Source organism: Pelodiscus sinensis, chromosome 30 (assembly GCF_052426305.1).
Source record: "Pelodiscus sinensis isolate ZL-2025 chromosome 30, ASM5242630v1, whole genome shotgun sequence".
Taxonomy (NCBI): Eukaryota; Metazoa; Chordata; order Testudines; family Trionychidae; genus Pelodiscus; species Pelodiscus sinensis.
This window is the reverse complement of record NC_143081.1, coordinates 2,393,521-2,407,253: the sequence shown is the minus strand read 5'-3', so window position 1 is coordinate 2,407,253 and position 13,733 is coordinate 2,393,521. Positions and strand designations below refer to the sequence as shown.

Sequence of the window (13,733 nt, the reverse complement as noted above, 5' to 3'; positions counted from 1 at the left end):
CCAAAAGACAGGATAAAACCTGAGATTCCTGGTTCCCAGCCCCCTGCTATAACCCACTAGACCATACTCCCCTCCAAGGTAATGAATAGAAGCTGCAAAGGAGAGTCTGGCTTACCTGGAGAGCGAGGGAAGGGTTACGCTAACTGTGGAGATGCACCTGAAGTCCATCAGATTTTATTGTTTTCTTTGTTTGAGGATTTGGAAATCATGTCTGAGCTGGTTGATTGTTTTTCTCTTTTGCAACTAAGGATTACAGCCCAGGGATTCTCCCTGAGTCTATTTCACTCCATGGTTTTTAACACCCAGTCATTCACTATGTTTGCAACAGTCATCTTGTTCTACTAATAAAGGTGTTTTATTTTTATTTTGGTTAACCAGTATTGATTGATTTTTGTGTCCTTAAACCTACATGTCTAAGAAAAATCACGTTACCCGGGAGAAGCCGAGGCCCATTGTTCTCTGCAGATTATCTCAGTTTTCCCACCTCCAAGCATAAAGGAGATTGGGGCAGGAGGGACAGCTTTACCAGTTTTCTTTCTTTTCTCTCTCTCTCTCTCTCTCTCTCTCTCAATTCAATTTGGGACTATCTCCTATACCAGCAGTGAAGCCAAAAGCAATGACATGACATGGATATTTCAAGAGCAGGCTAAAATAAATGTTGTGTTGCATGTCCAGTGCCACTCAGGGTGTGTCTAGACTACATCCCTCTGTCAACAGAGGGATGTAGTCAAGACACACCCATAGGGATTCAACGCTCATGGCCAGGGAAGAGACCTGCAGAATGTTCGAAGGAAATACGTCAAGTTTCACACCATGGCACATGGAAGAGGTTGATTATATATACTGTTGGTCAGCTGGGGAAACTGAGGCTGGAGGTGTGGAAAGTTCACTAGGGCTCGGCAGCACAGAAGGATCGATGGTTGAGTAGATTTGAGGTTCTCCTTCAGGCTTCGCTCTGTACAAGGTCTGTGTTGTGGTTCTCCTAGAATCTGCAATCAAAAAGTGATGCGTTCAGTGTTTATACCACCCTTCCAACTCACCTCTGAGGTGGCCTGGCCTTGGATAAGGATGGATGAAATGGAAGAACCAGTAGAGGGTGCTGTGACAGACTCATGGATGCTCTCCGTGGTGCTAGCGGATGCTATGCGGCATAAAACAGGCTGAACGGGTCTCGAGGGCTACGTCTCAACTATGGGGTTTTAGTGGGATACTGGAAGCATCCCACAAAAACCCGGCTGTATCCAAGGAGTGCATTTGCTCCTCTGCTTTTTTTTTTTTTGCGGAAGAGCAGATATGCTCTTTCGGGGAGCCCTGTCTACCTCCTTTCATGAGGCATAAAGGGTCCTCCAAAAGAGGAGGCTTTACCACCTTTTGGCCCCATCTAGACCATATTTCCCTCCTCCCCATCTTTTTTTTTTTTGCTCTAACTTTCCCCCAGCCCTTTTTCTCAACAAAAAATCCTTGTTGTTCCTCATAAAAAAAATTATTGTTTGATGTTCCTCGGTCTTAAAGTTTAAGAAACAAAATACAGGACTATGTAGCACTTTAAAGACTAACAAGATGGTTTATCTATCACTATTAAAGTTTAAGAAACACTGGTCTAGACCTCAGCTCGGGACTGCTCTGCTCTGTAGATCCAGAGTGACACCAATTGCTCAGAACTGCAATGGGGTTCAGGGCCACTGGGAGCAGGGTGAGGAGACTCCATAGGGGTGCTCTCTCCTGGGCTTCAGGGCTGCCCCCCATGTCCCAGTGAGGCTCTTAGGTTGGCGTGTGGCCCCCAAAAGTCAATCCCGCCACAACTGACTCCACTTCACCCCCTTCCTTCCTGGCCCTGCCATTCCAATGCCATTTGGGAGTCTCTTTAGCTCCCTGTCCAAAATGCTTGGGTATCCACCCAACGGGCCCCACCCTAGAGGTGGCTGCATGCCAGCCAAAGATGTCCCAATGGGAACAGGTCTTATGACAAGCACAATGCCCAGCGAGCTAAGGGGCATGACCACAGTAGAGCAACTAGACCTGGTGGGTCCCCACATCCCTGCCACTTAGTGCTTCCTGATTCCATAAAAAAAGTTACCTTGGCACTTCATCAGGAAGTAGGTGGTGAGGAAGATGAGGCCATTGAGGGTGAAGAAGGCACCGCCCACAGCCAGCTCCCGGGACAAGCTACTTGCCACTGGACGCTCTGTCAGAGAGAGGAGGCAGGATGGAAATGGAGGTACAAAGTAGGGGGTTTCTGCTGCCCCCTGCTGGCAGGAGAGACTGGTCCTCCTGCCCCCTGCTGGAGTATCTGAAATGTGCACCGTGTATGTGTGAAATACTGGCACCCGGAGGACAAACAGGGATGTTGAAAAAGAAAGGGGTGGCTATACTGTATAATGAGCACTAGGGGGCAGCAGAGGGTGGGGCAGGGAAGAGGTGACCATGGTTGGTGTTTGGAAGTTGAATGCTTTGTTACATTACTAAGTACTTGGTTGTTCCATGTGTGTGTGTGTGTGTGTGTGTGTGTGTGTTTCCCCGTCCAGGCCACACTAAACTTTCCGTGTATCTAGGGCTGGTTGTGTGTCCCTATGGCAGCCTCACCTTTCAAGGTGACCATCACAGCCTGGCTCCTGGTGGAGGGAATCCATCTCCCACTGTCCTTCTCCTCATACCCGCAGGAGTATTCCCCAGAGCTGTTGGTATCCGCCCGCGGGATGCTCAGCACGGCGACGTTCCTAGGTACGGTGCCGGGTGCCGTGATGTGGGTCGCAGACCCTGCATCTCCGGGGATGATCTCAGCTCCATGCTGGTAGAAGTGGAACCTCCGCTCTGAGGCATCCCCAGGGGCTGTGCAGGTGATGACGAGGCGGTGCCCTTCATTCACCTCTCTGGGTGGGGGATTCACACTCAACGTTGGCTGCGGAGGGGGGTCTGAGGATGATAGGAAAGTGCATGGGTCCGCCAGGGCAGGAGAGGGAGGAAAATGGAGATGTGGTTTGGATAATCCAGCTTCCATCCCTCCAGGCCTGTCAACAACTTTTTTCAGCTGAAATAGGGAAGCGTTCTCTCAAAGATTCAAGAGTAAGCATTTGGGTTATCACGCTATCTGGGGAAGAGGTGGGTCTTCCTTTTCATTGTGCAACCAAATTATTAATCATCTTGGGCAATCACATTCTGTTCCATTGGATGGCCAGTCAGTTGACCATGTTGTTGCTAGTTGGGCAGCCATCTTTGTTATGTGCTCTGTGAGCCACCGTTTTGGAAGGGATCTCTGTCCGTATTTGGATTGCCATGCTGGGTGGGAAAGCTGATGTCCATTGAGCGGCTTATTGACCGGCCATTTGGTTTTGTGTGAGTTTCAATATTGGGAGGATGCCTCAATATTTAGGTGGCCATGTTGGACAAAGAAGCTGCCACCAACTTACTGGCCGTATATACCAGCCATTAAGTTGAATGTGAGTGGCCAGATTGAACGGACATGGTTGCCAATACGGCCATGTTCAATAACTATGAATAATTTTAATGAGCAGGGTTTGACAACTTCGGGAAAAAGCATTTGTGCAAGAGGGCTTTTTCCTGAGTGGGAGAGTCATTGCATTTGCTCAAGAACACTGATCATACATTAGATCGTCAGTGTTCTTGCGCAAATTCAAGTGGCCAGTGTAGACAGTTGGCAAGTTTTTCCACAAAAGCAGCCATAGGGTGTATGGGGAGATAGATAGATAGAGGGTGTGTATGGGGATCGATCGATCGATCGATCGATCAATCGATAGATAGATAGATTGATAGATAGATGTGGTATATGGGGATGGATAGATGGCTGTATCTCACCTTTGACTTTGATGGTGATACGATTGCTCTCCCTGGACTTGTTGAAAGGATATGTCTTGCCCGTGTAATAGACACAGATGTACTCCCCCGCGCATTGTAGGTCTGTGATGTTGAGGTTGTAGGTTTCTTTCCAGCCGGAGGACACTGTAGATGTAACAGCTGATCCCATGTTGCTGTAGTACTGGAATTGTGTCACGGGATCCCTCAGATGGGGAGCAGAGCACGTGAGAGCCACAGTGTCTCCGAGCAGGTACTCATCCTTCTGGGGGTCTATGGAGAAGGCTGGGGCTGGATTTGGGGCTGGAGAGGGAGGGGTCCATTAGCACCAACTCAGAACCCACAGAAACCCGGCAGCAAACAGGCACCCTCAGATTTCTCCTGCATCCACCCCCCAAAGGTGGGAAGAGCTGGTGGGAGGTTCTGCAGCCTTTTCCCCAGGGCACTGGCATGTGGAGTCCCCGTGCCTGAGTCTGCCCAGATCCTGAGATCTTGGCTAGGAGAGGGGGCAGTTGTCCTGCATGCAACAGGCTAGAGGTGAGCACTGGGATGTTGGGGGGGAGGGGAGTCCTGCCCCCCTCCCTTACGGGCAGTTCTTGGTATGGTGGATGGTTGATAAAGGAGAAAGAGGAACTGGAGAATATGAGGTCAGGGGATTTCTTCCCTGAATCAGTGTGGTCATTTCACGTAGCCAGGGAAAAGTGCAATATCAGCGGTTCCCAGAACTTAGCTCTTCATGCGCACTGAGGCCCTCTCCTCTCACAGAGATGTAGAAACCCCCCTTGTCCCTCCGGTGTACGGCCTCCTTTCTACAAGGGGCAGAGGGGTATTTGCTATCCAGGCCACAGCCCGGCCTCAGCCTTCCTGCTAAGGCTCATCTCACCTGCCCTGCTCTGAGAATGGAGTGAGGTGGAAATGAACCAGAGCTGCATCGGTGGAAGGAGCAAAGAAGAAGTCAGAGATCTCTTCGCTCACCCCCCCACCACCAGCACTGCCGACTATGAAGATCTGCCCCCCCACACACACATCCCACAGCTTCATTGGAAGGTAATACCCCATCCCAGCTTCCGAGACATCCCCACCCACATCTCAGCAGGGACAGCAGGGTGTAAGGAGCAAAGTAAGGGATGGAGATCTCTGAGCTCACATCCACCCGTCCTTTCCTGCCACGTCCCACAACTTCATTGGGAGGGAGTACCCCCACCCCGGCTTCAGACACCGTCCCTTCCCCAGGCAGTCGCATCTCAGCATGCGGAGCCTTAGGCATTACCTGTGGGGGAGACCAGCCAGGGAAGTAGCTGGAGACAGGCTGGAAGAGAGAAGAGAGTTGATGAGACTTCCATGGGCTACGGGATGCCGGGAGCAAATGGAGAAGGTGCTCAACAGGAAAAGGAAGGAAAGGGGACATAACTTACCCAGCGCAGGCAGAAGGTGAGTTAGCTCCATGGTCTTTGAGTCAGGGAGCTTGATTTTCCCTCTTCATCACATGGCCTCGGAGAAGTTACAGCCTCCACCACCCCACCAGCTCACAGGAAATCCTGCAGAGACCATAATCTCTCCCATTTCCCCTCCAGAGCCCAACTGTGAGCTTCTGACCACAAATGCCACCCGCCCCGGCCTCTCAACCATGCACACAACTTTTCCTGTTGTCCTCCCCAGCGCAGAGCAAACGCAGTTCTACTTCCCCTCCTGTGGTCCACCAAAGCCCTTCATCTGGGCTGCTCAGTCATCGCTGCTCAGAGGTGGACTCCCACATTCCTCACCCTCCTGGGAGATGGGTTTCCCTGCTGCCCTGGTGCCTGCCTTTCCTGGGAGTTCATGGGGGATCTGGCCATCCACACTGGCCTCCTTCGCCTTCTCCTCGGCGCCTGTAAATAATCACATCGCCTGTGGTTCCTAGTCACCACGCAGTACTTCCTAACCAGCCACAGCGAGTCCCACAGGGGAAGCCCAGCTGGGAAAACTTTCAAGCAGAAACAGGGACTGAAGGATGCTTCCCCCATAGTCAGGTGGAGGCGAGAGACTCTGGGGGTGTCTATGCAAACACAGTTTGCTCCTGCTCCGCTTGGCTTTGCTGGATAGTCAGCAGTGGGAGTGGAGTTTGCTCGTTGCAATCAGCTGAATTCGTGCCTGTGGGCCAGCTAGGCTGGTAGTGAACGCAGGGATTATGAAATACCGTGAGCAGTGTCATTCTGGTCTGTGATTCATCTGCTTCAAAGGAAAAAGCTACCGTGGAGCAGAAAAGCACTTGCTCAGCAGGGCGCAAAGCAAGTGGGATGGGGCAGTGTTCCTGCCCGGCCTGCAGAAGAGTTGAAAATGACTAAGAGGCTGATGGGCAGAGGTTGTGTCTGAGAGGTGCAAGGAAGCAGATGGTGGCGAAGAAGGGCCCAGCAGGGCGGTAATGGGGGATGTTAGGAGGGACCAGCAGAGTGGCGGTGGGGGATTGTGACGCGGGGCCAGAAGGGTGACACTAGACAGGAGCGAGCCAGCTGGGTGCAAGTGCCCAGTGGAGTAGGATGCCTCTTTACGTTCCCACATTCAGGCTGGGCGGTGACTCTGTCTCTACTCCTCTGAAGTCTAGGTCTGCGCTGACTAGGACAGTGACTGTGTGTAGGAAAGGGCCGGGTATGTGGAGGGACATTTCCACGGCTGGACCAGACCCTGTCAGGAAAAGGACTTTGCCCAACTTACTTAGCCTGGGACTGTTTATGAGGCCTGGGTGTGGTGGACAGAAGGGCCTGGATGTGGCTGTAAGGTCACCCCCTGTGATCTATGCTGAACGATGTTCCTGGTTTTTCTCTCATCCATTTAATCTCGCTTTGTTTTCCCTCCCTTCTTATTGATTCTGTTTCTTGCTTAAGTGCAAATTAAGGCAAACATATGTTCCCCCCTTTGGCTGAGATAGACCTGCCTGGACATGGCTGTGGGGTGGGGAGCAGGTGTTAATTTTGTTGTGTCATATACAAGAGGACAATAATGATCAGCATGATTTTTCCAATGGCACCTTACATGACCTATTTTGGACTAAGATTATTACAATAGGGTGTCGAACGTGAATACAGAGGTGTAGTCTGTCATAGACACTTCCCTCCATGAGCCAGGATAAAACCAAAACACTCTGGTTCCCAGGCCCTTGTGGAATGAGGCTTCCTATTCCGAACTACCTAGTTCGTGCTGCGTGTAGCATGGAGTCCGAACTAGCGGACATTTAAAAATGGCAGAGCCCAGCAACATGCAAATGAAGCCCGGGAAATTCAAATCCCGGGCTTCATTTGCAACTCCGGTTGCCTACATTAACCACCCTAGTTCGAACTAGGGTGGTAATGTAGACATACACTTAGAGATTTATAAATCAGGAAGCTTGCCTCCAAGAGTTTTAAAAGACCTGGCCAAGGAGCTCACAGGATTTCATTGGCTGGTGATCTAGAAGATCTGCTCAAGCCATTATTTTTGGAAAATGCTAGGGCTTATGTTATACATTATTTTTGGAAAATGCTAGGGTTAGAGCAGTAGTTTATCGCAACAGCCACTTTTGGACTTGGAATCTCTGAGGATAAAACTTTGCCCATGTAAATTGGCAGCACATTATGCCATCTGTTGGCAATGCAGAGCATATGACACAAGCTAGGTGAGGAAGCACACAAATACCACAACCATCAATGAGACAGAGAGTGCAGTGGGTTTGAGAGAATTTTAATTCTGAAGCCAGAAAGATGGGGAATTGATTCGTGCAGCATGGGGAAAAATGGAAAATGGAATCCGGAAAAGATGGGATCTTTCTTTCTTTCTTTCTTTCTTTCTTTCTTTCTTTCTTTCTTTCTTTCTTTCTTTCTTTCTTTCTTTCTTTCTTTCTTTCTTTCTTTCTTTCTACTGAGGACCAGCTCCTACGTCAGCAGTGGAACCCAAAGCAATGGCATGACTTGGAAGATTTACAGAGCAGACTAATGTATCTGTTGCATAATACTTCCAGTGCCACTTAGGGATTCAAAGCTCAGGACCAGGGAAGAGATCTGCAAAATATTCAGAGCAAATATGGCAAGCTTCATAGCATGGAACATGGAAGAGGGGAATCATATGTCCTGTTGGTCAGCTGGGGAAACTGAGTCTGGAGGTGTGGAAGGTTCATTGGGGCTCAGCAGCACATCGGGATCGATGCTCATGTAAATGGGTTCTTTTTCAGCCTTGGCTCTCCGCGATCTACGTGTTGCAATTCTCGTAGAGTCTGCACACAAAAAGTCACAATTTTGGAGTTTTTATCACGCTTCCAACCCACCTCTCCCGGCTGGCCCGGCCCTGGGGAAGGAGGGATGAAACAGCAGGTGGGAGAACCAGTAGAGGGTGCTGTGGTAGACTCACGGATGATCTCCATGGTGCTAGTGGATGCTGTGCTCAGACAGCAAGGTGAGCAGGTCCAGAGGGGATGATCTCCCCCTTAGAGTCAGGGTGACCCCTGTTTCCCAGAGCTGCACTAGGGGGTGCTGTCCTCCAGGAAGCAGGGTGAGGAAGCTCAGCATGGCTTTCAGGGCTGCCCTCAATGTCCCAGTGAGACAGGAGTGTCACCCCCAACCTTCAGTCCTAACACGCTTCAGCAGCTCATTCCCACCCCTGCCATGTCAGTGTCATTCCAGAGCCGCCTTAGACCCCTGTCCACAATGGTTGGTCATTCACCCAATGCGCCCCACCCCAGAGGTGGCTGCATGTCAGCGAATGGCTGAAGAACTCCCTATGGGAACAGGGCTTATGACAATCACACTACCCAGCCAGCTAAGGGGCATGAGCAGGCAGACACAGAAGGAGGGAGACATTTCAGCTTTGGTGGGTCATTTAGGGTGTGAGGACGAGTCCGCAAGACCCTGTGAATCAGGGCTCCCTGCCCCCACAAAAACCAGTTACCCTGGTGCTTCATCAGGAAGTAGGTGGTGAGGAAGATGAGGCCATTGAGGGTAAAGAAGGAGCCGCCCACAGCCAACACCCGGGACAAGTTGCCTGTGGTAGAGGGAAGAGACATGATGGAGTTGGAGGTACAATGCCCTGGTCCGTGTGTGTGTGTGTGTGTGTGTGTGTGTGTGTATAAAGGCTGAGGATCCGATGTCCCAGCAACTGCTGGGAAAGACAGAAATGGATGATCCCGGGGAAAGTGGTAACGATAGAATGGTAGAATTGTCCTGGCCTCTGTATTGTTGATTCGTAAGTGGTTGGTGAGGCAGTTTTAAAACTTCCCAATGTCATTTTCTTGTTCTGCAATTTACAATATCCCAGTCTCTGACTCTCGTTCCTTCCTTGTTCCCTGAGTGAGAATCCACTTTCATTTGTGATGTTTAAAGGGACTCATCCTCCAATAAAGAATCATTTTTAGAAAATGTGTGAAAGACCTCTTTTCATCCATAAATCTTCTAACTAAACACATGAAAAAAACCCCATATAGGAGCCATGCTAGTTTGACCCAAAATGGAAAAAATGTTCATTTCCTCCCCCCTCCCCATGCCCTCTGTGGCCAAAGTGTACATATCTGTCAATGAAACCAGAGAGCAGGTCACAACACAAAAAGGGGGTGTGGCGACCTGTCAAAATATATATGACGAATGGCATGTAGAGTGGTACTACTCTTTCTCCCGTGGGGTATGACGGACCGTGCAGCACTCACTTTTCACATAGATATCCACTGGCTCGCTCCTCTTGGATGGGATATTCCGGCCCAACATACGCACCCAGTAGGAGCAGGTGAACAACCCAGATACCTCTGGCCCCGTGATGCTCAGCTGGTAGGTGTAGTTTCTCCGGAATGAAGCCAAGGCTGAGATAGCGATTCTATCTCCAAAGTACTGGAAGCCTTTAATGTTGTCTGCCAGAGGTGGCGCAGAACATGCAAGATCCACGGAGGTGCCGGGGCGGTATTCCTTGTACTGAGGATGCACAGAGAGGGATGGAGCCTGGGGTGCATCTGGGAAACATCAATTTCCATTGGCACCTCCCCATATTGGAGAACAGAGAACCAGCATTTTTAATCCCATCCCTTTGTGTTGCCAGGGTCCCCTTTCTAGTGTCCAAATGTGTGGCTAATGTTCTTTTCTGTGAAGGTTGGGTTCTTCCGTGCTTTTGAAGAGCCCAATGTTTTTAAAAATCTGATGGTGGCCAAAAGAGCAGGAACTCGAAAACAAGGGGGTTGCTCATATAGAAAAGACCAAACTGCATTAGGAATTTAAGGGTACGTCTAAACTACATGCCTCCGTCGACGGAGGCATGTAGATTAGCCAGATCGGCAGAGGGAAATGGCTGCCCCGCTCTGCCGATCAGCTGTTTGTCGGCAGATCGGGGCAGTCTGGACGCGACGCGCCGACAAAGAAGCCTTTCTTGATCGGCACAGGTAAACCTGGTTTCACGAGGCATACCTGTGCCGATCAAGAAAGACTTCTTTGTCGGCGTGGCGCATCCAGACTGCCCCGATCTGCCGACAAACAGCTGATCGGCAGAGTGGGGCAGCCATTTAAATTTAAATGAAGCCGCGATTATTTTAATCGCGGCTTCATTTCCCTCTGCCGATCTGGCTAATCTACATGCCTCCATCGATGGAGGCATGTAGTTTAGATGTACCCTAAGTGCTCTCTTGGAGGAATGGGGAATGTTCTCATTGAGGACGAGAACTAAGAGGAAAAGAAATGCCTTCAAGTGCTTAAATTCATGACTGCGAGACACCCCAGTTCATGGACTCCATGGAGACCTTGGATTTCTGGCTTGTTTCAACGATCTCTAACCCTCCAGAGGTTATGTGCTGGCCCCCTTCATCCTGAACAGTCACTTGAAATGTGTGTCAAGTCCTTGCTCTAGATAATCACCTCCACTTTGGATGGAGCTGGGACACCCCAGGAAATGTCCCCACCCAAGCTGAGCCATGTGTAGCTGGAAGGAGACTTTCCACCCAATTTCCTTCTAACCAGTATGGCCAGATGGTGATATGACTTTCTATTGAACCCCACACACTGGCTGTTAAGTCCTCAGCAAGGGCTCGGGGCTGTAGTGGGAAGAGATGCATCTCCCTGAGCCATGAAGCGACCACAGCCAGGCGAGAGGGTCCCCTCCCTGTTGACCCCAGCATGGAGCTGGGGGGCTTTGGGCAGGTGCTGGCGGAGATGTAGCCAACATGTTTGGCTCCTAGGTGTAGACTATGGGGCTCCGTGCTCTGCCCCCACCCAGAGCAACATCCCTTCACTCCCATTGGCTGGGTATCGGCCAATGGGGACTAGAGGGTAGCGCACCACAAAGCCTCATGCCCCCTCCAGGAGATGCCCAGGGAAACCTGAGTCCCAAATCCCTGCCCCATCCTGAGTCCCTCCCCAAACCTGGACCTCCTTCACCCTAAACCTCTCATCTCTGTCCCTGCCCCCAAACACTCAGCCCCAGAATAAATCCGGTATCTCCTGCTGCACCCCAAGCCAGAACCTGCACCTCCCCGCCTCACACCACAGTCCTGAGCTCTTCCCCAAATCTGAAGCCCCCTTGGGCACCCTAAACTCCTCATCTCCAGTCCCTCACGGGAGCCTGCCTCCCCCCCCAGCCGGAGCCCTCCCACACCCCAACTACCTGTGCCCCATCCAAATCTTGGTCTCCACCCCCACCACCCACCTACAGATTGATGTGAGTGATGTGGTACGGCACCTCCATCGTGGGGCACATGGACATAAAAGAGTCCAGGGTAGACCGGGGGGGGTCTCTAGGAATGAAAGTCTGGAATGAAACCTCCAGGAATACTTCCAACCCAAAGGGGGGATCTAGACACCACAGGGTGTTCCTGGCACCCACAGATGTTGCTCCAAACAAAGACATCACCCCACACACCTTTTGCCTCTAGGTCAACACAGCTCAGAGAAGGCAGCAGAGGTAGGAGACTCAAGGGGGTGGGGGATGGAGAAGGGAACACAAAAACTCGAGGAAGCCGCGACATACCCAGTACTCGAATGTAGACGGAGGAGCTCTTCTCAGATGGGGCTTCTTTCCCGGATACCTCCCTCCTGTAGGCGCAGCTGTACTCCCCGGCGGTAGACTGGTTAGCCGTGAGATGGAGCCACGCTTCTCTGTAGGCTTTGTGGGGCTTCATGGAGAGCGGCTTCCCCCCACTTGGGTCAAAGAACTCGAAACTTGTCACGCCTTCGGCCCCCCGAGCTGAGCACCGGAGGGTGAGCTGCTCGCCCTCAACAAACTGTCGGAGTAGGGGGTGCAGAGAGAGTTTGGGGGCTGATAGACGGGCTGGAATGGAAATGGGGATTACTGCAGAGGGGGAGATATCCAGGGAGAGAGGGAGAAGACATGGGGGGATGAGACCCGGATCCAGACCTCACCCATCCCATCCTGCCCCCAAGCTCTACGACCGATACAGAACCTTCAGCTACCTCTCGCCTTTACCTGAAGGAGACACTGGGCTGGGAAACATCTGGAGAGCAGCTGAAAAAGGGAAAAGAGGGAGTGAAAACTCAGGAAAAGAAAGAAAGAAAGAAAGAAAGAAAGAAAGAAAGAAAGAAAGAAAGAAAGAAAGAAAGAAAGAAAGAAAGAAAGAAAGAAAGAAAGAAGGCAGAGGTCACTCACCTAGCGCAAGCAGGAGTCTCAGTACCATGATGAGCTGGTTCCTCTGCTGTGAGAATATGGGTTCTCTGCCTAACTCATGCGCCTCTGTCAGTTTGGGGCTATATTAAGCATTTCCTATCCCCTGGCTTATCAGATGCACAATACCCCTCCCAGACTGATTTTCATGGTTCAGATTGTTCAAAAAAGGGACTTGAGGGCTGGTCTTATCTCGGCATCTACCCACTTTATTTCTAATACCACCTCTTCTTTCTTTCTTTCTTTCTTTCTTTCTTTCTTTCTTTCTTTCTTTCTTTCTTTCTTTCTTTCTTTCTTTCTTTCTTTCTTTCTTTCTTTCTTTCTTTCTCAGGAGTGGCACCAAAAGCACACTAAGCATGCCTTTCTACCGCCACCCTGCTGGCCCCTCTTCACTCCTCTCTACTGCCACCCTGCTTGCCCCTCTTCACTCCTCTCTACTGCCGCCCTGCTGGCCCCTCTTCACTCCTCTCTATTGCCGCCCTGCTGGCCCCTCTTCACTCCTCTCTACTGCCGCCCTGCTGGCCCCTCTTCACTCCTCTCTACTGCCACCCTGCTTGCCCCTCTTCACTCCTCTCTACTGCCGCCCTGCAGGCCCCTCTTCACTCCTCTCTACTGCCGCCCTGCTGGCCCCTCTTCACTCCTCTCTATTGCCGCCCTGGTGGCCCCTCTTCACTCCTCTCTACTGCCGCCCTGCTGGCCCCTCTTCACTCCTCTCTATTGCCGCCCTGGTGGCCCCTCTTCACTCCTCTCTACTGCCGCCCTGCTGGCCCCCCTCACTCCTCTCTACTGCCGCCCTGCTGGCCCCTCTTCACTCCTCTCTACTGCCACCCTGCTGGCCCCTCTTCACTCCTCTCTATTGCCGCCCTGCTGGCCCCTCTTCACTCCTCTCTATTGCCGCCCTGCTGGCCCCTCTTCACTCCTCTCTACTGCCGCCCTGGTGGCCCCTCTTCACTCCTCTCTATTGCCGCCCTGGTGGCCCCTCTTCACTCCTCTCTACTGCCGCCCTGCTGGCCCCCCTCACTCCTCTCTACTGCCGCCCTGCTGGCCCCTCTTCACTCCTCTCTACTGCCGCCGTGCTGGCCCCTCTTCACTCCTCTCTACTGCCACCCTGCTGGCCCCTCTTCATTCCTCTCTATTGCCGCCCTGCTGGCCCCTCTTCACTCCTCTCTATTGCCGCCCTGCTGGCCCCTCTTCACTCCTCTCTACCGCCGCCCTGCTGGCCCCTCTTCACTCCTCTCTACTGCCGCCCTGCTGGCCCCTCTTCACTCCTCTCTACCGCCGCCCTGCTGGCCCCTCTTCACTCCTCTCTACCGCCGCCCTGCTGGCCCCTC

General features: G+C 51.7%; 2 protein-coding genes across 6 annotated transcripts in view; both read right to left on the bottom strand.

Moving 5' to 3' along the window:
* LOC142821355 (basement membrane proteoglycan-like) overlaps positions 1-5,670 on the bottom strand; it is a 38,516-nt gene extending 32,846 nt beyond the window's left edge. Inside the window, exons 1-5 of one of the 4 annotated variants that reach the window (XM_089774506.1) lie at positions 5,574-5,670; positions 5,226-5,348; positions 5,081-5,119; positions 3,814-4,113; positions 2,584-2,913 (exon numbers count right to left, since the gene is read on the bottom strand). In XM_089774506.1, the coding sequence (XP_089630632.1) occupies positions 2,584-2,913; positions 3,814-4,113; positions 5,081-5,119; positions 5,226-5,256 (700 nt within the window). In that variant the 5' untranslated portion in view covers positions 5,257-5,348; positions 5,574-5,670. Of the gene's footprint in view, positions 1-2,583; positions 2,914-3,813; positions 4,114-5,080; positions 5,120-5,225; positions 5,473-5,573 lie in introns of those variants that run through there. The other 3 variants (XM_089774505.1, XM_089774510.1, XM_089774509.1) reach the window with 3 other exon arrangements.
* A 135-nt stretch (positions 5,671-5,805) lies between these two features.
* On the bottom strand, positions 5,806-12,747 carry LOC106732001 (alpha-1B-glycoprotein-like). Of its 2 annotated transcripts, XM_014573545.4 has the most exons (6): positions 12,388-12,747; positions 12,208-12,246; positions 11,752-12,051; positions 9,455-9,751; positions 8,704-8,796; positions 5,806-8,032 (listed from the first exon to the last, which is right to left on the bottom strand). In XM_014573545.4, the coding sequence occupies exons 1-6, from the start codon at positions 12,413-12,415 to the stop codon at positions 7,881-7,883; spliced, it is 909 nt and encodes a 302-aa protein (XP_014429031.1). In that variant the 5' UTR covers positions 12,416-12,747; the 3' UTR covers positions 5,806-7,880. The 2 variants fall into 2 exon arrangements, with proteins under 2 accessions (XP_014429031.1, XP_014429032.1); XM_014573546.4 differs by lacking the exon at positions 8,704-8,796.
* Between the last annotated feature and the right edge of the window lie 986 nt (positions 12,748-13,733).